The following is a 26,335-nucleotide window of genomic DNA, read 5'->3' on the forward strand; positions in this document are numbered from 1 at the left end:
AGTTGTCATGGTGGGAGAATAGAGGTGCCTTATCACAATACAGACTTTCAAAACGGTAACATGAGAACCTGTTTCTAGAGCAGCAGTACTTCAATAAAAAGAAACGCAACACATATACATTCTAAGTGAAACAGACAAAAGATGCGCTGCAATCGTGGAGCTGACAAATTCAAATAGAAAAGTTTCTTCCCAAACATACTCGTCTTGTACATCAACTGCAGAACAGTTCAGACCCACACTCTATTACATCACAACATTGTTTATTATGTGACTTTTTTACAATACAAACAAAAAAAATACAGAAATGCAATATATGAATACAGCTAAATGCAGAATGGTGACTTTTTTTTCTTTTCAAGAGGCCATGATTCCCATTTCTAGTAAAATAAAGAGGCTGCACATGGGTAAAAAGAGGTTGGTCGTTAGCTCCACAATTTTGCCTAGAAATGATCTATAAATGCATTTTCCCTCTGCTACTTACCATAAAATGTAAAAAGGGAAGTAAAGGAAAGTTTCCTTGTTGGTTCCTACCATATGAAAGATGCTATATTCTATTTTAGCAGGGCCAATATATGGAAAATACCTAAATTAAATGTTATTACAAAAATGAAGCAGTAATGAGACTCTGGCTAAAGAGGGCACTAAATGAGAATAATATATATTTAAAGAATCCAAAATAAACAAACGAACAAAAAAAGGCTGTTATAAAAAAGCTCTAGGTGCATTGTAAGCATATAGGGTTTTTTTTCCATGTGTATTTTTAAACAATGGAAGTGTCAAAAAATAGGGTCAACTGTGTTAGACTAAATTACAATATTGTATATGCTGCATTGGATGGAACCTTTGTATTGTAATTATTATAGAGAAGCATAGTTTGCATCATATTATGGCAATTTATCCTCAGTGAAAACCTTTCAGAGTCCTTTTATTTTGGAATATCCTGTAAACAGTCAAACCACCAGAACATGATTGTACAATAGTAAAATGTTTTCTTGCATTAAATTGAAGACATCTGTTTAATAAAAAAAGAAAATGTAGGAAAGGTACTTAGAGCTGTTAGTTTCTAAGTACACAACACCCTAGACAATTCAAGGCATCTGAATCTCCATCAAGAACAAAAAAATAATAATAATTTTTGTCATGCTGTTAAATCCATCATTAAGAATAAAACTGGTGCAAATTGGTCAAACGGATCCAACAAACACTGATGTCCAAGCTGGCATATTGGCAACTAATACGTAACTGGTGGTCAATAGAGGGTTTAAAAGATCTTCCCTTTCTTCTTGTTCTTTTCCAAGGTTCTAAATGATTAAAGAAAATAATCAAAATGATTGACTACATTATAAACAACAAATGGTAGATATAACTAACCCAACTACAACTGTGTTGGATTTTCAAACACTACTTTTTCATTTGAAAAATTAAAAGAGTAAACAAGGAGGACAATGCTAGTCCATAATAGTATTTTCTTAGGCAATCAAATATTTGACAAATAAATACAGTAAACATATGACAAAAACCAATTTTCAACATATGAGAACAATTCTCAAAATAGTGCAAATTTTAAAAAATCAACCAATATGTAATAGGGTATCCTTTTCTCCTATAGCCATTTGTATTCTGAAATGCATTTGCTTTCACAAATATATTTTCCTCCTCCTTGGAGAAAAAGTTAATTGAACAAATGTCTCATCTTAAAAACATTTAGCAGTGAGGGTAAATTGTAGAATCCTTACAACATTTCAACTTATTCAGTTTTAAATGGGACTAATGAGGGGGGAAGAAAAGCCAAGGAATAAATATTACTGAATTTTTAATAAAGACTGCAAAATGTGTTAACTGCAGTAGGAATTAATATACCCAATATTTTATCTTAAGAATTTTACCTAAATAAATAATTTCAACACAATTAAAACATACCTCTGACTGCATAAAAGATCTTTAGATCAGTGTTTTCTATGCTTACTAAAAACTGAATACAACCATTAGTCCAATAATTGGAGTGAGAAGGTAAGAAACTGATTATGGTGAGTCAACTGGACAGAATGTTATGAACCTACTAATTTAGTTATGATGACTGTCAAATAATGCAAAATGTTTGTAGTGAAAAAAAAATGCCATTATATTAGATTATATTCATCTATATAAAAATATTTGTTCATTAAAATAATTGTGCTTAGGATGCATAAGGGGTGATGTCTTTTAAAATGCTATCCTAATTTTTTTTTAATAAATAGGAAAATAATTCTTTAAAACATTACTAGACATTTCTTGGGAGTTAGTTACCTTGAAGAGTTCTGTTGTTCTAAAATACGCTGCTGGGCTTCCCAGTTGGCTTTCTCATCTTCAAACTGACGGCGTTTTTCCTCTAATTCTTTGTGCTGTGCTTCCAAATTCTTCTTCATTTGCTCATGGCGCCGTTGGAGCTAAATCACAGCACGACATATAAAAGTGGTTAAGAACTCAGGAGCAAAAGTGTGTTTCATCCATCCTAATGTTAAGAGTGTGAGCACTGAGTTCTTGTGCTATACAGAGCACCATCTGGAAAGCACTAGGATTCCTCTTCCTATAGGGCTTGTGACCTCCCCAAACAGAGGCCCAAGAGAATAATCTTGAGAAATGGGGGAAAGTGCTACAAACTTACGGTGTGTAGCACACTTTCTAACAGCAGACATATCCTATCTTATTTTTCATTACTCACAAACATGTAGGAAGCTCACAAGGGAAGACGCCAATGTTCCCTCCAACTGTATAGATAAGCAACAGACTACAAGTTTAAGTCCTATGCCATGGTCATTATCCAGAAAGTGGCAGAAAACCAGGATTTGAACCTGTCTCCCAATTCAAGGTTCAGAAAGCTGACATTAGTGGGGAAAAAGCAGGGAGATATGGCTTACATACAGTATTAGGGGAAATTTGGCCCAGATCTCTTTACAGGTAGGCCCTTTAATGCTAAGAAAGGTTTCATCCTTCAAAAGAGTAAGTTAAATTTCTCAAAACTCTGACAATTACTTTTCTTATTCTAAATATATGGAATGGCTTATAATTTCATTTTTCATAACTTACTCATTATAACTAATAACTTATTATAACTATTCTATGATGTCTCCCTACCAAATATACTATGTCCACTTACATAATGAAGTATATACTTTACAGAAACATAGTGCTTGCTTTTATTTCTCCATTTTATTACATTAGAGTATTATATTCAATTTGGAAAAATATTTATAAAAGTTCTATTATCTTTGAATTTTATGAACAATATTATTCTGAAAAGGAAGTGTGTCGTAAGAAGTGGAACTATTAGTTTGATTACCTCAGCTTCAGAGTCCTTCAGTTTCTGAACTTTTTCTTTGACCTTCATCTCAAACACCTGCTCCATCTCCATCTCCATCTTCTTCATCTTAGCTACATGCTCCCTTCTTTCTTCTTCCATTTGTGCTAGAGGGCTCCTGTCATGAACATGAAGAATAATCATTACACATCCAGAAATAAAAAGTTAACACAAAACTGAGTGATCAAAACAAATGAGATACTGTATGGCATTACTAAAATCTCTGCTGTTTCTTGAAAATAAGTTTCAAATGATTTTTCAATTATTCTGACACCATGTAAATAACATTGAACACAGATCTGAAGTTCCATAAATGCATTAAAAATTCTTTATAAATTTTAATATTTATAAATATTTATAATCTAGAACTTCCACAAAATTTCTTATCTAAACTTAAATCTCTAGTAAGTAATTATTATGAAAATAGATCTAAAAAACAAAGGCAACTGTTAGTAGGATGTTTCTCTAAACCTAGTGCATATCTAACCTAAAGATAACCTATTAAATAAAGTGTAGAAGGAAAATGAAAAGGAAACATTTCAAAATACATTCACAGAATGGGAAACTAGAAGAAAATTATTTCATTTTGTACTTTTTTTAAACAAGATTAAAACATGAAAAAAGGAACTGAGTTAATAATATATGTAGAATACTTTTAGTTCTACAAATCTCCCAGTATTACAATCTCTAAGACAACTACTGACATCATAATTATACTGTTAACAATAATTCAAACTTATTTTGGTAACTGAAATGTGCTGGAAATGACCACCAGTCAATACTATCCCACTCTTCATTTAGACATGCAGAGCATTTTTAGTCCACTTTGGTAACTTTGATGCTCCTGAAAATTTATTCCACCTAACACAAATATTTCATTTCTTAATTTTTCAAGATTGATAACAATAGTGATAAAAACAAATACACAGAGAGAATCCGAAGCAAATAATTATCTTAATAATTATTTTAGTATGTCAGAAAATAGACACAAGCATAAACGTAGTTCAGTATTCCACTGACATTCAAGTTCACACGCTAAAATCTCTGCACAATTTTGTTCAAAATTCTTATGTTGAAAAATAACACAAATGAGTTTAATGTAAAGACTAGGATATTTATAGAATCGAGAGAATGCTGAAGTATCGGTAACCTACTACAGCCCCAGCGAGGAGAGCAAAGTGAGCTCTGTGGCTTTGAGGAGCTCTGAACACTATTCAAAACACTGGGACAACTGAAGAGGCAGGCTCTTCTCTCTACTGCTAAAACATGTTGGCTTGGCCTCCACAAAAACAGGCTTTGACCACTGAATTTTACATTTTAAATTGGTGAGTTTTATTTCAAAAAGTGATTTAAAAATTAAATCATGGCTGAAAAAGAGAATCAGGTCTTAAATATCACCCATAACTCTAAGAGTAGTTACTAACCCCGACCTGACACTATGAACATGCTGATTCTCTCCTTAGGAGGCTGCCTATTTCTGACCCTTACAGCACTCTTCTCTATCAAGGAGGACGAGAGAGCTAAACAGAAAATACTGAAAAAGAGCAACAGGACAGAATATAGGTGACTGCTTTTCCTTAGCAAAACAGGAAGGACAAAAATGTGATATACTGCTGTGATCAAGATGAGCTGTTTTTGCAGTTAGTGTAAATTAGAATAAAATGTTATTTGACGAAAGGAGATTTCTTCACTAAAAGAAAACTTACAAATCTGCAGTATAGTTTAACAATTAAGCAATGAAACCGAAGTCCTGAAAATGAAACTAAGCCAAACATTAACTTAGAATAAGAACCTGCATTCAAAAAGTGAGGTCAACAAATAATAAAATTTTAAGTGTAAATGCCATTATTATTTCACTAGAGGCCGATGAGGTCCTTTTTAATAATATGTTTCTTATGTTATGGCATCACATCTCTTGGGCATAGAGCCAATGAATACCCCCAAATGACATGGCGGCCTTAGCCGGTCTGGCTCAGTGGATAGACCATTGGCCCATGGACTGAAGGGTCTAGGATTTGATTCCAAGCAAGGGCACATACCTGGGTTGTAGGCTTAATCCTCTCAGTTGGGTGCTTGGGAGAGGCAAACAATTGATGTATCTCTCTGTCTCTACCCCTCCCTTCCACTCTCTCTAAAAATCAATGGAAAAATATCCTCAGGTGAGGACTAACAACAACAAAAAAATTACATGCCAAATGTGTGTTGTACACGCACACGGGGGCATTTTTCTGGTAAGAGGGTCCAAAGCTGCTGTCAGATTTTCAAAAAGGGTGTATATCAATAACCTCACTTCTTCCACCTCCTAAAACCTTTTAGTCTAGAAAAGAAACAATCTAATAACTATTTTTGAAGTGACAGTCTTAATAACTGAATATGTTTAAGCAATTTAGATTATACAAGAATATTGCTGTGATTTGAAAACAAATATTCAAGACTAAATATATTTAAAAATTTAAAATTCAGATAGAATTGTGATTTTAAAGTTAAATATATATATATTCCTACTTATAAAAACCTATCTATAAAATGCTCTTTTAATTTTATCCCTGGGAGGAAATAGGCAATTCATATAAATTTAAAGAATTCATAGCATAATTTGCATGTAAAAAGACTATCAGTTTACCAAGAGTAAACATTGTTATATTGATTCTTATTTAATTAACTCTGGGAGAAAAATATAACACTTTTATAGCAGAGAAATATGCTATAATGTTTTGAAATTTGCTTTTAAGGTAAAAATTTATATATTAAAAATCCCTACATACTAGACCTGCTGTCTTTGGAAAAACAAATAGCCACTTACATGCCTTCATATGTGTCATATCTAAAAGAACAAAAAATACAGAAACTTAGCATATGTAAAGTGAACCACACCACAAAGCAGCTATTAAAGGCAAATTCATAGATTTTATAATTAAAGTATGTGCCCCAAAATAAAAGCTTATGGCAAAATTTGTTAATGTGATTTTATTTCTTTTCCAAAATTCTGTTAGTACTTACTATCCCAAATTATAAATATAAATACACTGTGCAATTATCTTCTTATAGCCTGCTCAAATTTCTAAACCTATTTAAATATGCATACTTTCAAAAGAAATTTGTATTATTTCACATTTTAGATATTTTAAATATTTCACCTTGCAAAAATATGACTCCTGACCAAAAAAATTTGATCTTCCAGTATTATATTTACAAAATGGTCACATATATTTTAAAATGGAGTTTTTGACACCTCTCACTAGTCAAAATGATCTTTCAAATCTCTTTAATTTTTAAATAAATTGCCACCCTACTTCTGGTCATCTTTACTAAAGTGGAATTTAGAAGTAATACAAAATTATGCTTACTATGTAGAAAACACGGGAAAAAGGATTACTTGTCATAACATTTTTTTCAAATAAAACCTTTTTTATTAGATGACTAGAAAAAAACAAAACACATTACATTACATTACCTGCCTACTTCTTAATGGGAAACTCTTTTTCACACTCAGATACATTAAAAATTACAAACTTAAACTTGTCAGAGAAATTTAAAAGAACTCAACCAAAGAAATAAAAAGGCTTGAAGATTTTTTTTTAAAAGAAAGGCTATGACAACTTGAGATATCACACTAAATCCCCAAAGATATAACTTGGCTTTTTCTAGAGTTCTCTTTAAGGGGCTCTAACTCCTAAAAGCCACCAGATGACTCATCCTTTCACATGTCCAATAAGAGAGTCACAGCAGGAGGCAGCCAATTGATGTTTTGCTCTCACATCCATGTTTCCCTCTCTCTAAAAATCAATTAAAAATCTTAAAAAAACAAAAACACTGTGTAAGTTTAAGGTGTACAACACGATGTCTAAATCTTGTTTTTAAGTCTGTCCAAAATATAATTGGTCTAGGTACTTTGTGGAAGAGCCACACTGAAGGGGCCAAAGAGCCACATGTGGCTTGCAAGCTGTGGTTTGCTGAGCCGCACTTTGCCGACCACTGGCTAGGACCATTAACATAACAGAAAAACACATTTCAGACCTACAAGCCAAATATTTTTATTTTTAATCCATGGTTCCATAAATTCTACAGTCCTCCCAAAACTGTCTCAGAAAATTAAACATAAGATGAATCAATTTAATTTACCACCTAATATCTAACTTTTAAAAAATTAGCTTATTGACTTTTTTTTAAAGTCAACTTGAATGTTTTATAAACTGCTAACATTTTCAAGCCAATGGATAGAACTTCCAAGTGACTTCTGTAAGGCTCAATAAAGCAGTAAAAACCTAACTGAACATAGCAGATCAGTATCTATTCTAATGTCAGCCATTCTCCAGTTGGAAGAAATACATTTCCAATAGAATTCTACTTTCAGTGTTTTCACCTGGGGTATAATTTAACTCAAGTAATCCACACCAGAATCCTGTATATGCAGAAGAATTTTTAACAACACTGTTGTAAGTTTTACTATTTTTCTCTGAATTACACCTTACCTGCAACTAACAAAAAAACATATCCCAGTACTACTTTAAAAGCCTTGTATTTGAAATATGGAAACAAACAATTCCTTATTTTTAGGACATGAACAAATGTTTAAAAGAAGAAAATTAAACATTAAGCGCATACATTTAATGAAAAATACATAGATAGCACATTTCCCTTTAACATATAAAATTATAAGTGGATTTACCTATGTTTTTCTTTAAACAGTTATAAAACATTTAAGCTAGTGAAATGCATTTAAAAGAAATTAGGAGCCCAGCAGGCGTGGCTCAGTGGTTGAATGTCAACCTATGAACCAGGAGGTCATGGTTCAATTACGTGTCAGGCACATGCCTGAGTTGTGGGCTCGATCCCCACTGTGGGGCATGCAGGAGGTAGCTGATCAATGTTTCTCTCTCATCACTGATGTCTCTCTCTCTCTCTCTCTTTTTCTTCTTCTGATTCTCTGAAATCAATAAAAATGTATTAAAATAAAATAAAATAGGATTGGATCACTTCATAAGTTACATAATTGTCAAAATTATTCTGTATACGTGAAACTAATATAAAATAATGTTGAATGTGAACTGTAATTAAAAAATTCAATGAAACAAAAATATAAATAATTGAATGGCCTTTTAAAGGATATATTAAAATAAAATGGATAAGATTTTATTAATATTTACTAATAATTATGAACAATCCTTACATTTTTTGTGATAAAGTTGATAACTTTGCTAAAACAAATAAAAGTCTTGCCTTTTCTCATGTGCTGAACCTTACCTCAAATATTTTAAGTATTTAAAAACTGTATTTTAAATATTTAAAAATTGTTAAAAATATTAACCAAATCAATTTTTCCTAGAAGTCAATGTTTTGCAAAGCATGAATTACTAATCACCTATATCAGAATCACTCAGGGTGCTTATTAAAAACTAATAATAGACAAACATAGTAATTGACCGTACCTTCGCTACACCTCCCATCAGCTAACCAGCAAGATATGCAAATTAACTGCCAACAAAGATGGTGGTTAATTTGCATATGTAGGCACGAAGCGGCAGAGTGAAGACTGAAGGCGGCTCTGGCCGGCCAGAGCAGCGAAGGCTTGAGGGCGGCTCTGGTGGGAGCAGCGAAGGCTTGAAGGCAGCTCCGGCTGGAGCAAAGGCCTGGGTCCCGGGTGCCGGAGGAAAACCGGTGCCGGCAGCCAGGGGAAGGGAAGGCCTATTGCACGATCTTTTAGTGCAACAGGCCTCTAGTTAAAAATATAAACTCAGGCCCATCCCCCATCTACCAAAACAGAATCACTTGCTAAATGATTGAACCCAGAAATTTACCTTTTTAAAAATCACCCTCACAAGATCCTTGAAACCAGAAAACCTAGAAATTGATCACTAAAGTTTCTCAAAGAAGCATGCTAATAACATAAGAAGAAATCCAAAGTTAAATAAGAAATTAGGGACTATGACCCAAATATCATTAAGAAAATATGGAAGAAAATAAACACAGGTTTTAAAAGACAACTGCTTTGTGTGCTTTCTTCTGGAATGTAAAGACCACATAACTAAAAAAGAAAAAAGGAACATTTTCTTTTTGTTCCATTATGAGGGATGCTGGACACTATAAAACACAGTAATGGCTACTTTGAAAACTTGCCTTTCTCATTATTTATACAGATGATCCTTCAGATTATCCTTGAATGGTAGATAACACCTGGCTACAAATGTACATACTATAGTTAAAATAGTCTTTATAATACTTATGATCTTCAGCAATTCCAAGTTTAAAAAAAAAAGGGCACAGACATTGTTACCAAGAACTACCCAGGTTAACTCACCATGTCTTCACACACCTCTTTCCCCATCCCATCACAAAACCATGCAGCCTGATATCTGTACTAAGTAGGTGAAGCTACACACTGGGTAGTCACTCACACCGCTCCAAGAAATCCAAACCCAGCCAATTTACTACGTGTAAATACACAACAGGAACAGAGAAAGTAGAGAAGGTAACCAAGACCAGAGTCATCTAAGTATTCTTTTTGTTTGGTTCTGTCCCTTGTTTCTATATAATCTGTTAGTGAAAACTCTGCTATCAAAAAGTCTTATTTAAAAAAGACATAATAAAAGGTAGAAGCTCTATGTGAAGTCTTTTTAAAAAGAGACAATTAGATGCTTCTCTTACAAGCATTATGGGTTAAGAGATCTTAATAGTAACTTTTCTCTTTCCTTTAAAAAAAAAAAGAAGTATTTTCTAAAGGAGCTGTTTAATTTCTAATTGTGGATCTATTAACTGTGTGGTACACAGATTATAAAAATGGCAAATGACCAAGAGAATGAAAGGTTCTTTCTCTTAAACACAAGGTAACAACACTTCCTTCAACAATTGAATAGTAAAATATAAAACTGCCAAAACAAAGTTTAACATAAAATTCTGCTGTTGTGCATAAGTAACATCCCAGTTTTCTATTGAGTAGCCAGGAGATACTTGATGAAAATAAAACAATATAATTATATACGACATAATACCTTTTCTGATGTATACTTACTTAGTAAGCTGCCCTTTATTCTTGTTATTATCAACTCCATTATAAGTCACAGCTGCCAATTTTCTGCTCCGGTAGTTCTCATAGTGTACATTATTAGTGACATCTTTCAAGTCCTGCATATGTGTTCTGTCATAGAAACAGATAAAGAGTTTGCTTTTATTAAAAAGCAGAGCAAGTCCTAACCGGTTTAGCTCAGTGGATAGAGCGTCAGCCTGCGGACTCAAGGGTCCCAGGTTCAATTCCGGCCAAGGGTATGTACCTGGGTTGCTGGCACATACCCAGTGGGGAGTGTGCAGGAGGCAGCTGATCGATGTTTCTCTCTTATCGATGTTTCTAACTCTCTATCCCTCACCCTTCCTCTCTGTAAAAAAAAAAAAAAAAAAAAAGCAGAGCAAGATACATGCACTAACTTGACACCAGTGAAAATTTAGGTTCCAAATGAGAATTTAAGAGCCATAAATCCCCTCAAAGCACTTACTAAAGATGACATTTCCACATAAGAGTATTTACTTTTACACTACAGTAAGTCCTCCCTTAACATCATTGGTAGGTTGTGCAACTTTCCAGGCTAAATGATATAAACAAGAGTTAAGTTCCTATGGCTGCTCAACATCATAACAAAACAGCATTGAACAAAACGACATTATTCAAGGATCTGCTGTATGTATTTTACTAGAGAAGGGAAAGTAGATTAACTTCTACGGACGCTCATAAAACCTGAAAGAATTCCTTTTCTTTTAGCAGTATTAACATGAATTTTTACCAAGGTAATAAACTCACAGGGACACTTTAGATCACATATCAAGATGAATTTAAAGTGGGGAATTTAAATTTGTTTATTCAAATTGCCCAATGAACGTGGTATCTTGGCTAAATGAATGTTTGCTTGTAGCATTTCCATAATATATAAAATCAATACATGTAAAATAAACTGCACAACACATCAGACAATGTCATCATTCCTTAATGATTCGAAATGCTAAAGACACCCTGAGCTGCTGCATGATTTCCTTCCACAAATGCAGTTTCTTGGATGTGTGTGGTGTGGAGGTCTCTGTATCATTCGATCCTCCCTTCCTCACCACTCCACCACTTTACCAAAACTCCCTTCTGGGAGACAAAGGTGTACTCCGTTTTTATTCTTCCCAATATCCATGAAACATTTACTATCACTCCCCCCTTTGTGATTAGAATGTGATGTTAAATTACTGATTTAATTCCTACTATCTGACATTCCTATGCAGTTCTCTGAGAGTTTACTGCCCCTGGCTCTAAGTCTGGGTTTTCCATGTCTCCTTTCTCTTTATACTCTGCTCTTTGATGACTTTATCCTCTCTCTGGCCACCATAGTTACACCTAAAGCTCTATCCCTCTCCACTTTAGTAAAGCCAGGCAGCTTATTCCAAGCAAAGCCAGTGGTCGAGAATAAATAGCTCATGCTAACTTGTCACTGATTTTCCAAACTTAGAGTTCCATTGCTGTGGGAGCTCTCTTCTCAGCCTTTGAATCAAGGCACTCTATCTCATTACAGTCTCTCCTTGGCTGTCACTCAATTTTTGGCACCAGTGTATCTTATAGGTGACACCATATAACCTCTTCAACTACAAGCTCCCTTTTACAAGAAACACGCCTTCAAAAATCTAGCCTTCCCTTCCACTTTTCCCAAGTTTTTCGCATTAAAAAAAAAAAGCTAAAGTTTTTTTTTCAACTTTCCATACCTCTTTCAGTGTTAAAACCTCAACTGAAAATACAATGATAGACTTTTTTCCTATACATCCCTAGCCACACAGCTTATTTTGTATTTTTGTGAATGACTTTAAAATCCTGGTGAAATAATCCAAGTTGTCTCCATGCACTACTTACTTTAGTGCTAGAATGAGACACCAGTTTAAACTAGCTACATTTATGGAAGGCAAAACAAATCTGTCCAAGTCTAACTTTATTTAGGTAAAGAAAAAGCTTGTTTTCATCATTACTTACACTTACCTTATCAACATATTTCTTAGAATTGTGAAATCACAATGTTCACCATTTTCAACTATAAAAGAAATAGACCACATGTATTATTTCCATTAACTGCAAGCTTTTCCAAGAAAATCTCACAGAAAAGTGGGGGTAACAACAATAAAAGAATATGCAAAATAGCTTAGATAAATTTTTCACTAAGGATTTGTTTTCCTCTGTGCCATTGAGTGACAGCTACCACTGGCACAGTCCCAGGAAAAAGATGCACTCAAGGGTTTTCTTTCAGCACCAGCTACCAAATCCTGGCCCCACTGCCTGGGCAGGACCTGTGAAAGTGCTATCATTCAGGGTTAACACGGTAACACAGTACTCAACCTAAGGGCATGCCTGGCAAGCACAGTGTAATGCTGCTTTACTGTGGTTTAATCTTCAGTGTTCAAATATATACATCTAACAAAATGAGCTCTTCAGAGCAACTTTTGCAAAGTTGAAAGGGAGATCATATCTTTTCCTTTATTGGTAGAGAATACATTTACTCCATGATAAAATGCATTTTAAAAGTTTAGTGGTGGGATAGTAAAAGAGGAATGTCTTTAGAAACCCCCTTATAACTCACAGGGACATATTTAGTGGGGAGAAACCACTAAAACTAGAGATATCAAGTAAATTCTTCATCGCAGATTTCAAGGGTTGTAGAAGCTCTAAAGCCTCTGCTTAGCAACTGCAGGTAATCTGGGTTAAGGGCTGGGAACGAGTATAGTTCATTGGTTGGGGAAGCCACTGATAAGGACAGTAACTTGGAACAATACCCTAAAAATTACAGAATTTTTCATAGTAGTAACAAGTAGATAAAATAATCATGACTCGCCCTAACCGGTTTGGCTCAGTGGATAGAGCGTCGGCCTGCGGACTGAAAGGTCCCAGGTTTGATTCCAGTCAAGGGCATGTACCTGGGTTGTAGGCACATCCCCAGTAGGGGGTGTGAAGGAGGCAGCTGATCGATGTTTCTATCTCATCGATGTTTTTAACTCTCTATCCCTCTCTCTTCCTCTCTGTAAAAAATCAATAAAATATATATTTAAAAAAATAATAATCATGACTCAATCTTTGTTCCAAGTTACTGTAAAACAGAAGACTTAAAATCTTTCTATTAGGTTAAACTAGTAATAATAAATACAAACTTAGGGAAACGCATCTTTTTGCCAGTGGACTTCTGAGAGTTGATACTATAGCTAAGATTTTATTGATGTTTAAAACTCTTTACAAAATGAGTAGAGGATCTCTTGGTAACGATCCCCGCTGAAGATAAGATGCCTAAACAGGGAGCTTCTGTCTGAGGAAAGGAGACTGTGAATGCTCTCACTGGGCTTATGAAAGTTGTTCTCACTCATTTTTGAAGATCCTAGACCCAACTGAGACTCAGAAAAAAGTGAGAGAGGCCTTTTCCCTAAAACTGTTTTCAATTTCAGAAAGGGTATTAAATACCTCAGAGGCAACGTTTGGATCCCAGGTAAAGAACCCTGCACTGTACTCATGTGTTCAAACAACAAAACAGAATAGACCTAATGATGGGGCAGAGGTGGGAGGGTGGCGCACTGACAAGTGACTTCTGAGTATGTGTTAGGGTTTAACACATATCTGCCTGACTTAGGAGGACACAGGATCTGAGAAACTGGAATGTTTGAGAAAATGAGACTAAATAAAACAATTCACAACTAACTCTGACAATCTAAAATATATCAATACAGTGATCATATTATACTACTTACTATAAATACAAATTTTTATCACTTTTTTGAGCTCTTACAGAAAGTCATTCACTAAAGAAAACCTTACCTTCAGCAACACCCCAAGGATACTGCCTTCCTCTGACCCTTTTGCCATTAACTTCAATGATAGTATTACTACCTACCACAGCAAGAGGTAAACGGTCCTATAAAACAAAGTATTCTTGTTCAAATACATCTCTGTAGTCCTCACAGGTCAAGAATAAAAGTTATATTACGCAAGAACAGATTGGTAAAAAAATTACCTTGATAGTTTCTATATTCACTTTCATAGGGCATTCAATTACTATTTAGTAAACTGCCTTATCATGGTATTCTTAGCAATGTAAACAATGAATAACATATTTTCTCTAAAAATTTTAGAATACTAAAGCAGGTACTAAAGCAGATACTGATCAAATTATTTGTAAAAAAATCATTCCAAAAAGCAGCTGTCCCATATTGAAAAACTAAAAAGGGTAAAAAATATATTGGCAAATTGAGGGGGAAAATGAGGCTTGTGACTAGCCCGCCTACCTGATCACAAAGCGACCCTAACAGCCCTGGAAGCAGGAAACATTACACTCGCTAGACTATATATCTGGAAGTCCAAATCTGGGGCCCACATCTGTATTCATCCAGACCAGATTAGAATAGTCTTTCCAATTTCTTGTAGCTCCCAGAGTATGTAAGAATATATAAAATATATGGCTATTTTTATAAAAACTCAGAAATTCTTTATTGGTAAAGTATTTCATTATCCCAAGATAATTATGTGCTTACATAATGCCATTTATAAAAACCTTTTTAGGTCCAGGGTATTTAGGAAACCACTATAAATTAAAAATACAAAAAATTATGTTGGTATAGATTTTTGGTTAGTTTTTATAAAAGAACAAAAGCGAACATATTTTGTCTGGCTGTTAAAACAAAGATTGAGCATAACAGTGCTTAAAAACAAATCCTCTCACTTCTCATTACCTGGTTTTGAGGAGGGAAATTTTATGAAACCAGTTAATTGAAAACCATATGAAGATTGGAATTATATTATTCATCCCTCTATTCCACACAATGCCTTATTACATATAATAGTCACCAAACAGAGTTAATTGCAAAGTTGAAGTCAACAATGAATAATCTCCCAACTGATGTTGTGAATATTATAGTGTTTTTTAAGGCCCCAAAACATTTTAATATATGTATAGGAATGAACCTACCTTTATCTTTTTAACAAGCTTATTTTCTTCTTCATCATCTGTCTCTGGAAATTCATATATTTTAATTTTATGTTCTTGGATTTCTTTCATTATCTAAAATGGAAGAGGAAATTAGCAAAAAAGCACCACACATAATGAGCACATTAACTTTATTTTATTATACTCATCTTAAATTCCTATGAGCCCTCAGCTTTAGGTCCTTGACTGTTTTTCAATAATGTAAAAACTGTCATCCAAAAACAAAGTACTATGCCGGTCTTTACCACTGCTGAAATCCAATTACTTCCGAAGTGTTAAAGTAATGTGGTTATAATTCCAAAAGAGTCTAAACATGAGGTGAGATTCCAGAAAGGGCTTTCTCTAGTTCATTTCTACTCTATTGGCTGTAGGTCATTTATTTACAACTAGAGGCCCACTGCATGAAATTCGTGCATGGGTAAGGGCCCTAGGCCTGGCCGGTGATCAAGGCCTATCTGTGGGGAGACCAGTGGGGTGATTGGGGGGGCCCCCACTGGCACCCACCTTGGCTCTGGCCTGGGGCCTGTGGGCAACTCCTGCATTGAGCATCTGCCCCCTGGTGCTCAGTGCATGTCACAGCAACCGGTCGTTCCACCGGTCATTCCGCTGTTCGGTCGATTTTCATATTAGGCTTTTATTATATAGGATGACTGAGATTCTTTCTCTAGATAAAGCTCTCTCCAACTGTTTTATTCGGCTGAATCAACAATGCTTAAACTCACCTAAAATTTTTAGAAACTTTGGCTAAGGTAAGTAAAACTAAATACAGTATTGGCTTCAGTAGAAAAAATTCTACACCATCAGAACATATCCTTGCATGTAAATGTGCATAAACACAAACCAAGGAACAACAGATACAAGATTGGGCAAGCACACGGAGAAAATATGCTCTGGAAATAATGATATGAAGGTATTAATGAGGAGAATGCAAAAAAGAGAAAGATAACTTAATAACATCAGAAATAACCCACTCCAAATTAAATTATCTTGTCCAAAATTATTCTAAATTCTAAACAAAATATAGATATCCAAATATTGTTCAACTACTGGCCCTATTCAAATTCACAACAAACCACTAACATACCTAGAACTAGCTAGCTCCCTACCTGTACTGGTATTTCAGTGCTATTCTCACTGCCAAGGGTCCCCAGCAGCAGTAAAAGGATCCTAAACAAAATGTGTTATATGGTTACTATACTAAGAGGAAATAAAATTGCCACTGGGAAAAAAACAACACACACAAAAACAGAACCACACGTTTTACAATTGAGGTTATGTATCTACATAGAAAAAAACATGAACTAAATAATGTGTCAAATGCATGACTAGAAGAAAAAAAGAAACACTAAAAGCTGACTCTAAGAGCAGAGGTTGTGTATTTGAAGGACCTGAATAAACATCTTCAAAATACGGAAGCTAAAGCCCCACCTTAATCTATTGAACCAACTGGTAGAGATACAAGCCAATAACTCATTTTGAAAAAGTTTTCCAGGTGAGCTTGATAGGCACACTGGGTTAAGAACTATTATTTTTAAGCATATGAAAAAAAAAATTGTACAACCACTACAATGCAACTGATTTGGAAGAAGAGATCATTGCTTGCTCATCTTTTTTAAGTTCTTAGTACTACTGTTCCAAATCAAGATATATTAAAATTAAGACAGAGGGGAAGAAATGTATATGATTAGTATTTGAACTTAGAAATAGCACATTCCAAATCAAGATACATTAAAATCAAGACAAATGGAAGAAATGTATATGATTCGTATTTTAATTTAGAAATAGCACATTATAAAGTAAAAATGAGTGATAGAAATGCCAAATATAGTAAAAATGTATTAAAACAATCTCAAAATCTAAATAGCTTTAACAAGCAAAATTCAGCAGGTTTTTGTTTTTTAACAGGTTTAAGATATCCTCAAATTTATATTGAAAAAGGTGAAAAAATAAGGTTTCTTGTTACAAAGAGAACTATAAGGAAAATAAGATATAATTAACTCTAATATCTATTTTAAAATATTATACAAAACAGCTGCAATTTAAAAGACAGAACATTGGCCTAAAATTAAAAAATAGCTACTGGAATAGAAGAGTAATTCCAGAAATTGACTCTACATTTCATAAAATATATGTACAAACCAGAAATTGACCCTACATTTCATAAAATATACGTACAAACCAAATACAATGAGGAAAAAATGAACTCCTGACTTAAAGTGTTCAACTTTTATAGAAAATTAAAAATTAAAGAAATTATCAGGTACCACTGTATTCCAAAACCTTTTTTCTGAATAAAATGACAAACAGTGCTATCAAGGCACTGAAATAAATACACCCATTACAGAAGAAACTTGACTGTTTTATTGGGAAAGCACCATGACAAAATGAGGGGGAAAACATAATCATGTTCTTTCAAAAAGTAATATTCTTGGAAATTCATGAAAATAATTCTAAAGTGTGTGGGGATGCTGTTGAAAGCTATACAGAAACGTCTAAAACAGCCTTAAGCGACAAAGGATAAAGGCACCACAATAACAGAGAGGAGCTTTCAGGAGAAAACTAAGGCAGACGATTATGTTCAAGAGTTACTTGTAATACAGCATAAACAACCATATGGAAAAGTAGCAAGAGAAATACACTGTAACACATTAGACTGAAAATGTGAAAAACTACAAATGACATGAATGGTATGAGAAAGCCAGGAGTTAAGCGCATTCAGCCTACCTGTTTTTTAAACTGTTGGCACTCCTCTGGTGTGAGTGTGTCTGCTTTGGCAATAAGTGGGATGATGTTCACTTTTTCATGCAAACGCTTCATAAACTCAATATCCAATGGTTTAAGTCTGAAATACACAATATTTAATATAACTGAATTTTAAGTTTGGAAAAGCAGATTCTTCACACCCCCAAATGCTAATTTAAATACATTGGAACTACTTTACTTAGTTGACAGACATACTCTCTAAGTGCTGGGATACTAGTGGTTATAATAGCAATTATCTACCACTGAACAAAGAAAAAGAAGCAACAATAGCTGAAATAAAAAATTAACGCTGGGGTGAGGTTGGGGGTGGGGAGAGGGCACTGAAAATACATTGCTGGAACAACTCATAATTACTCCAGGAAAAAAGGAACTCCAGGGACTACCCATATAAGACAGACCCTTATTCATGTATCAGACTGCCTAGAACTTCAGCCTGCAGTGAGCAGGGGATTGACAACTCTACATAAAATTTAGTGTCATATTCTTTCACTTAATGCATACTAAGTAGCACATATGAATGGACAAAACTTTGTTCCATTTCCAAAAATAGTTAAGCTGACAAACTATTCAAAAACACATTTTATACATCAGAAATATACATTTTGAACTCCCATTCCTGTGACAAACAATGAATGGCCCAAAGCCACTACACATCATTCGAATTATATCAAAAAATTTTTGCTTAAAAAACTCTTATTTCCCATGCAATTTTAAGAAGTATATTTCCCCCTGGGAAACAGAAGAAATGTGATTTCATGAGAATTACAAAATCTTGGAGAGAGCCCAAAAGACCTAAAACTGGTTCTCAACCTTCTAGCCCTTTAAATACAGTTCTTCATGTTGTGACCCAACCATAAAATTATTTCCGTTGCTACTTCATAACTGTAATGTTGCTACTGTTATGAATCATAATGTAAATATCTGATATGCAGGATGGTCTTAGGCGACCCCCGTGAAAGGGTCATTCGACCGCCAAAGGGGTCGCGACCCACAGGTTGAGAACCGCTGACTTAAAATAATAAAACTCAATACAAACTGACCAATTTCTATTGATTCAACCTCGGATTAAGATTTTACTCTGTCCGTCTCCAGGAAAAAAACCAACACATAAAAACCCTTACAAGTTAAACTGGAATGATTAAAAATGTGTAAATTCAGGGAGCAGCTAACAAGAAATCATAAAAGGCCATAGAGTGTGTGTTGTATTTCTGAGATTACTTTTTTAAAAAATTGATTTTGGAGAGGGAGAGGGAGAGACAGAAACATAAATGATGAGAGAGAATCATTGATCGGCTGCCTCCTGCACGCCCCACACTGGGGATCCAGCCCATAACCCAGGCATGTGCCCTGACCAGGAAATGAAGTGTGACCTGGTTCATAAGGTTGATACTCAACCACTGAGCCACACTGGCTAGGCAATGTTACTTTTTTGAGCCTTTTGAGATAATTTTTGTGCTTTCTTCATAGTAGACAAATATTTGAAATAAAAGAAATATTTGTACCACTACAATCTGACTGCAAAAAATGGTAAACTACATAATTAAGGCTTTATGTAGTAATAAAGTGAAACCAAAACAGCATAACCAGACTGGTGTTTTTGTAGGCAAGTGGGTCCTAGTTTCCCATTTTGGGATGTCAGACTCAAGTTTTCTTTTAATTAAAAATAGTTTTCTTTTAAATAAAACATTTCTTGCCCTGGCCGGTTTAGCTCAGTAATCTCAGAGCATCAGCCTGCGGACCTAAGGATCCTGGGTTCAATTCCGGTCAAGGGCATGTACCTTGGTTGCATGCTCCTCCCCAGCCCAGGCCCTGGTCAGGGCTCGTGCAGGAGGCAACCAATCGATGTGCTTCTCTCACATCAATGTTTCTCTCTGTCTTTCCCTCTCTCTTCCACTCTCCCTAAAAATCAATGGAAAAAACATATCCTTGGGTGAGGATTAACCACAACAACAACAAAAAACCACACACACACAAAAAAACAATCAAACCAGATGAATGTCTAGATACTTAGTTCTTAACTCCGTATAAGTAGAAGTTTAGTACTGATGCCATGATACTTAAACAATGTGGCTGTGATGGCTCAGTTGAAATAAGCCAAACAGATTTTGTGACCAAAGAAATGGTACGTGAGGACTTTGGTACTTCTGTCTTTCTGTAACCTTCTCTCTCAGATCTATTTTAAAAACATCTTTGGAGTTTCTTAGAATGTAATCTAAGCTTATTGCTATGGTTGTTTCTCCTTATTGGGTGGTTCAATTAGTGGCACAGTAGTAAAAAAGAAAGCCAAATTAGCCACATTGAAATATATAACTATGATTAAAACACTGTTCCTCTCTATGAAAGCAAGTAAAAAAAAGTATGTATGAGAAACTACAAAGTAAAAATCATTGCTAGCTTATCTAGGACTGAAAAAAAATTGTATAAGCCATTTTTACATGGAATTTGGGACTTTACAACCAGTATAGTGAAATGTACACATACAAAGAATACTAAAATGTGAACCGAAAATTGAGTAATAAATAACAACAAAAGGTTGTCAGAAGCATCAAGGTACTGACCCATGTCCTGAAGGAGCAATGAAGTATAAACAACACTGCACCCTGCTATCAGGCATCTGACGTCTGTTCACTCGAGATTCTGCATTTAGGTAGTCCTCAAATTTACTATCAATGTAGTCAATAACAGGCTGCCAGCTATAGAATGAAGATAAAATAATTAAGTGGCAATTCTACATTTAAATATACAAATGATGACTATTAAAGGGCAATAATCTATATTTTTAAATAGGCAAAACCAGTCTAACCAGTATGTCTCAAACTGTTCTACATATACTGATTTAAATAAAAACAGTGTATAAATTATGTTGACTAAATCTTGATTATTTCTAAATTTTCTGAATAAAAGAATATTTAAGTCAAAACATAACTAAATTATTACCATATTTGTACCGATAAGTATATCAATGCTAAGGCAATTTACAGTATGAAAAATTATATCCAAAGAAATTTTTACATTTATATACAATACAGAAACCTCATGATAAATTTATTTGCATATTTTTAAAGTTGAGAGAAATTTACTTCAAAAACAAAACAAAAGATGGAACTCAAAAAAATTTAAAACCTCCAACTAAAGTGTCATGGATGTTTTCTTCATTTATGATGTATGGAAAACTGAAGATCTAAAGTCAGGTTTAAATTAGAATGTGATAAAAAATAATGTATACAAATATATAAAATTATAGTAGAAAATGAAGTTTTAAATTTCTTACCAGAATTCTTATATACATGTTTTAAATTTGTCTTCAAAATAATTCTAGGATAAATATTATATCCATTTTATAGAAAAAAAAGTCAGCTCAAAAAATTAAGCAACATTAAGTGGCAAGTTGGTGTATGAATAGTTTAGTGGCCTTTGCTAAGATGGGAAATTTTAAAATGTTAAGGAGAAAGAGTTTAAAAATACCCTGAACCCCAAACATAATGGAAAGCAGTGATGACAAACGCTTCTTACCAATTACTATTATCCACTGCATCTCCAAATCCTGGGGTGTCAACTATTGTGAGCAGCAACTGAACCCCACCTTCTTTGATTAAAACTTTGGATTGTTCCACCTGTAAGAGTAATTGGTGCAGATATTAATACCACAACATTACACCTGTGGTTTCCTACAAGGTAAGCTGTAGGAAGATTAGCATTAACCAAAACTAATCAAGAAGCTTTTTGCAAACTAAATCTACCCACCCCCACATTTTCATTATCGTGGACATAAAAAGTCCTGGTTACTTGAAAGAAAAGTACAATGTAAATACTGGGTTTATGACTAATAGTTGGTATAAAGAAGGAACTGATAAATGGTAATAATCACTAAAGCCATATAATACTTATATGTCCTCAATGTACATCCATTTAATACAAATACTGTGTTCGAATGATTCAATAATTAAGAGATCAACTGTGATTAGGCAGACAAGTACATTTAATCTAACACAATAAATGTTCTCCATCTACTTTGGTCCAAACCAATTACCATTCTTAAGTAAACTTATTACCATTCCCAAATCTTTCTCAGCATGTAATTATTTACACTTGTGTTTATGTTATGGCTAAGATCCAGTTTTCTTTTCTAAAGGGATATTGCAGATTTAGGCCAAAGCAATCAACAAAAGTTCCAGCAGTTAAAAAATATATATTCTGGTAGAGTAAAACCCTACTAACTCTAACTGAAATATTCCATTCTCTGTAGAATTTGTAAAAAACCTATTGAAAAGAGTATTGGATTTAAACAATCAGAACATATAAATCATTCACCCTGGGCATATGCTGCTGCTAGATAAAGTGAAGAAAAGAATACTAATTCCCCCACTCATTGTACATTTACATCTAGTGCTTATTAAAACTAGAGACTCTAGGTATGCCTAAAGGCTAACATAAGAGGCAAGAATTATATTAAAACTTTGAGTGGTAAGTGCCATTATACAATCCAGATTATGTGCCACCAGACTTAGGGGAAAATGTAATCATGAACAGGTGAAAAGCAACTGCAACTATTTATGTGATTAACAGAGTTTGGAAAGGAAAACTGACTAATTTCTGGTAAAAGAAATTTGGTGCTCCTTTACAGAACCAATAATGTCTTTCCATTCTCCTTAGGCATTTCTTACACATGCTAGCTGATGCATGAAGGGACTGAGGAGATGAAACTGAGATTACTGAGCAAGAAAGTCTAGAGCAGCACTACCCAAGAAAACTTTTTGAGATAATTGCAATGTTCTATATATTGGCATTGTCCACTACCGTGGCTGCTTGCCCAAGTGGCTACTTAGACCGTACAATGTGTAACTGAGAAACAGCATGTTTAATTTCATTCAATTTGAATTATTTTAAATAGCCACACGTGGCTTAGTGACTATGGAAATGGACAATGCAGGTCTACAGAAATCAAAAGTTATTTTGTTAAAAAGAGTATTATCAAAAAAGAATTCTGTTAAAACTGAAAACAGTTCCTAAATTTGGACATGCAAGTCCATGGAGGAGCTTCTACTATTTTAGACAAGAGGCAAAGGTCTTATCTTTAGACCAATGGTCTTCAGACAGCTCTGATCCTGATGTAAACTCTCACATCCCAAATATATTTTCAATTCAATTATATATAATTGGCAATCTGAACATTAAATATTAGTAAGTATTAATTTTTCCATAGAAAAAAGTAAACATCAAAATATAAGGGTCTTAGCCCAGCCAGTGTGGCTTAGTGGTTGAGCATTGACCTATGAATCAGAAGGTCATAGTTAAGATTCCTGGTCAGGACACATGCCATGATTGTGCGCTCAAACCCCAGTAGGGGGTGTGCAGGAGGCAGTCAATCAATGATTCTCTCTCGTTATTGATGTTTTTCTCTCTCCCCCTCTCTTCCTCTCTGAAATCAATAAAAATATATTATATATATACACACACACACACACACACACACTAATATTTTTTGGTCATCTCCAGTATCCACTTGGGAGAACACTGTTTCAGGCCACACAGCCTCCATCTCCTTCATAAAAACAGGTCATTCATTAATGGAAACTGTTATTGAAGCAGAAATATCCATAGTACTATGTATTAGAAACTGATGCAAAAATACAATTGTTCTATATGAATCATCTTCCAATTTTACTTCAAACCATTTGATTGCCTTATTACTAAACCTTCAGTAATAAATTGTACATTATTCACACATCCTAATAGAATAAATTTTAAGGTCTTTGTCTCCTTGTCTTTATTTTAAAAAATCAGCACAACAACTTGTTTATTGACATAAGAAAAATAAAGATCTGTATTTTACATACTTTAAAGAGTGTTTATAAAGCTTCTTTTCTCCTTTGGCCTATGAAATTCTGTGTATCCATACATGGTCAAATACAGAGTCGACAGCAACATATGGAAGAAATCCAGAAAACATCACTGTAAACGAGTGCCCTTCACAGCATCCAACTGTATCCTATCATCTGATTCTGCAAGTATCCCCATGGGATCCATGGAAAACAAATCAGTGCAAGTCCAGGAATTTCAAACTTTTCTTAACAAATGTATTCCAAATGGCCACTTTCCCATGCACTTTACTTAAGCAGGTCACATCAGCATTTTTTATGGCATCACTTAAGAGTTTTCTAAGATTAAACGCGTAATTTAATACTGAAGGAATGAATCAGGCGCATTTTCAACTCTGTTTCTCTCTGGAAAATAAAACTAAAGCCCTTATATTGTTTATGTATAATTAATTTATTGAGGCCTCTTTTGGATTCCTAGATTCCAGAAATCCAAGGCACTGTTTTCTAATATTGTTTTTCAATCTGAAGAAAAAGTCAAACCTTCCATGTTTATATGCTCCATTTCTTTCATTTTCAAAAGACTGTTAAATACACTAAACTTTTCTAACCTAATGTTTAAGAATGATTTGCTATGGTAAATAAAGTGTTACTTAATTAACTGGATTAAATTTTAAGGAAAGGGTTAGAATTTTCTTTCTTTTTTTTAAATATATTTCATTTATATATTTATTTATTTCGTTAATCCTCACCCAAGGATATTTTTCCATTGATTTTTAGGGAGAGTGGAAGAGAGAAGGAAAGACAGAAACATAGTTGTAAGAAAAACAAACTGATTGGTTGCCTCCTGAACAAGCCCCAAACAGGGCCCAGGCCAGGGAGGAGTGTGCAACCAAGGTACGTGCCCTCAATTGGAATGAAACCTGGGACCGTTTGGTCTGCAGACCGACGCTCTATCCACTAAGCCAAACCGGCTAGGGTGAAATTGTGGTTTATTAAAAATTCACTCCCTATTTGGCTACATCACAGGATTTTTCTTTCCTCCTCCTCCTTTTTTGGACAGTTGAAAGTGTTTCAGAAAGCCATCAGGTCAGGGAAATTGCAGAGTTTGCCTTTTGAAATTCAGGATTGTATGTTTCTTATGGTCTAATATGTCTGGGCTGGGATGTAATTCTCTGAGCACTCTCTGCTGAGAGAATTTATGAGCTTCCAAAGGCAGATCATCTGAGAGATTACTGGGCTTGGTGAAGAGCCAGTCAACTGCAAAAGAAAATTACATTCTATTCTCTAACTATGCTGAATGACTTGGCATATGTCATGTTCTTCCCCGGGGGAAATTTGGATGATCTACAACTTGTGTCAGTATACCAAGGAACACCTCCATGCAACAGTCAGGAAAGAGGACTTCTCTGGGATTCTAAGTCTGCATCAATCCAATTCTCAGAGGCTGTGGGTCTTACTTGTGGGAAAATGGAGGAGACTTATCAGCGGTACACAGGCCTTTTTCTTGAAAATCTTACTAGAGATACTAAAAAATATTCACAATAAAAGATGGCACTTTTTTAAAAAAAGTTTATTGATTGAGTTTGAGAGGTGGGAGGGAGAGAGGAAGAAAAGAAGGGAGGGAAAGAAACACTGACTTGTTGTTCTGCTTATTTATGCACCATTGGTTGATTCTTGTACGTGCCCTGAACAGGGATCAAACCCAGAACCTTGGCATATAGAGATGATGCTCTAACTAACTGAGCAACCTACCCAGGGCAAAAGAGGATACTTTTGAAGTGTTACCTTAAAGAAAGGTCAAGTGAGTTTAGAATGGATTATTGGAGATGGGCCAATGCAAAAAGAATTCTAACAAAATAAATTGAGAACTTCTCCCAACGTCTTTAACAGATGCTAGCCTGAGAGAAGTTATCTGTAATTTCTGAAATGTATGGGACTATTATCTAGGTAAGGAACTCCTTCAAATCAAGGAAGGAAAGAATAGTCATATTAAGATGGTCAAACCACTTTAATGATATCTGAACACTTAATGAGTATAAAAGACATGTTCAATCCTGCAAGAAATAAAATGTAAAAAGTGAAACAATGAAATACATTTACACACACATACACACACACACACACAATGTTCACAAGAAAAATGAGCTGCTATGTCCACCAAAAGATATGTGTAAGAATATTCATTAGTCAAAAACTAAAAATCCAAATGCTCATCTACAATAGAAAGAATATATTCCCACATGGATTATTATAATCCTACTAGGAGCTGGGTGCACGAAATTCGTGCACTGGGTGTGTATGTGGGGGAGTGTCCCTCAGCCCAGCCTGCCCCCTTCTCACATACTGGGAGCCCGCAGGCGTTGACCCCCATCACCCTCCAATCACAGGATCAGCCCCTTGCCCAGGCCTGATGCCTCTGACAGAGGTGTTATGCCTGGGCA

General features: G+C 34.6%; 1 protein-coding gene across 6 annotated transcripts in view; it reads right to left on the reverse strand.

The window, feature by feature from the left end:
• Window positions 1–243: 243 nt before the first annotated feature.
• The window catches only part of SEPT7 (septin 7), a 47,110-nt gene continuing 21,018 nt past the window's right edge, over window positions 244–26,335 (reverse strand). For 3 of the 6 annotated variants that reach the window (XM_015559705.1, XM_006757201.1, XM_015559704.1), the window contains exons 4-13: window positions 21,589–21,689; window positions 20,634–20,768; window positions 18,037–18,154; window positions 15,295–15,387; window positions 14,148–14,244; window positions 12,333–12,384; window positions 10,347–10,472; window positions 3,320–3,455; window positions 2,287–2,426; window positions 244–1,301 (exon numbers count right to left, since the gene is read on the reverse strand). In XM_015559705.1, the coding sequence (XP_015415191.1) occupies window positions 1,262–1,301; window positions 2,287–2,426; window positions 3,320–3,455; window positions 10,347–10,472; window positions 12,333–12,384; window positions 14,148–14,244; window positions 15,295–15,387; window positions 18,037–18,154; window positions 20,634–20,768; window positions 21,589–21,689 (1,038 nt within the window). In that variant the 3' untranslated portion in view covers window positions 244–1,261. Of the gene's footprint in view, window positions 1,302–2,286; window positions 2,427–3,319; window positions 3,456–6,140; window positions 6,162–10,346; window positions 10,473–12,332; window positions 12,385–14,147; window positions 14,245–15,294; window positions 15,388–18,036; window positions 18,155–20,633; window positions 20,769–21,588; window positions 21,690–26,335 lie in introns of all 6 variants that reach the window. The other 3 variants (XM_015559703.1, XM_006757200.2, XM_015559702.1) reach the window with 2 other exon arrangements.

Source organism: Myotis davidii, unplaced genomic scaffold (assembly GCF_000327345.1).
Source record: "Myotis davidii unplaced genomic scaffold, ASM32734v1 scaffold573, whole genome shotgun sequence".
Classification (NCBI taxonomy): Eukaryota; Metazoa; Chordata; class Mammalia; order Chiroptera; family Vespertilionidae; genus Myotis; species Myotis davidii.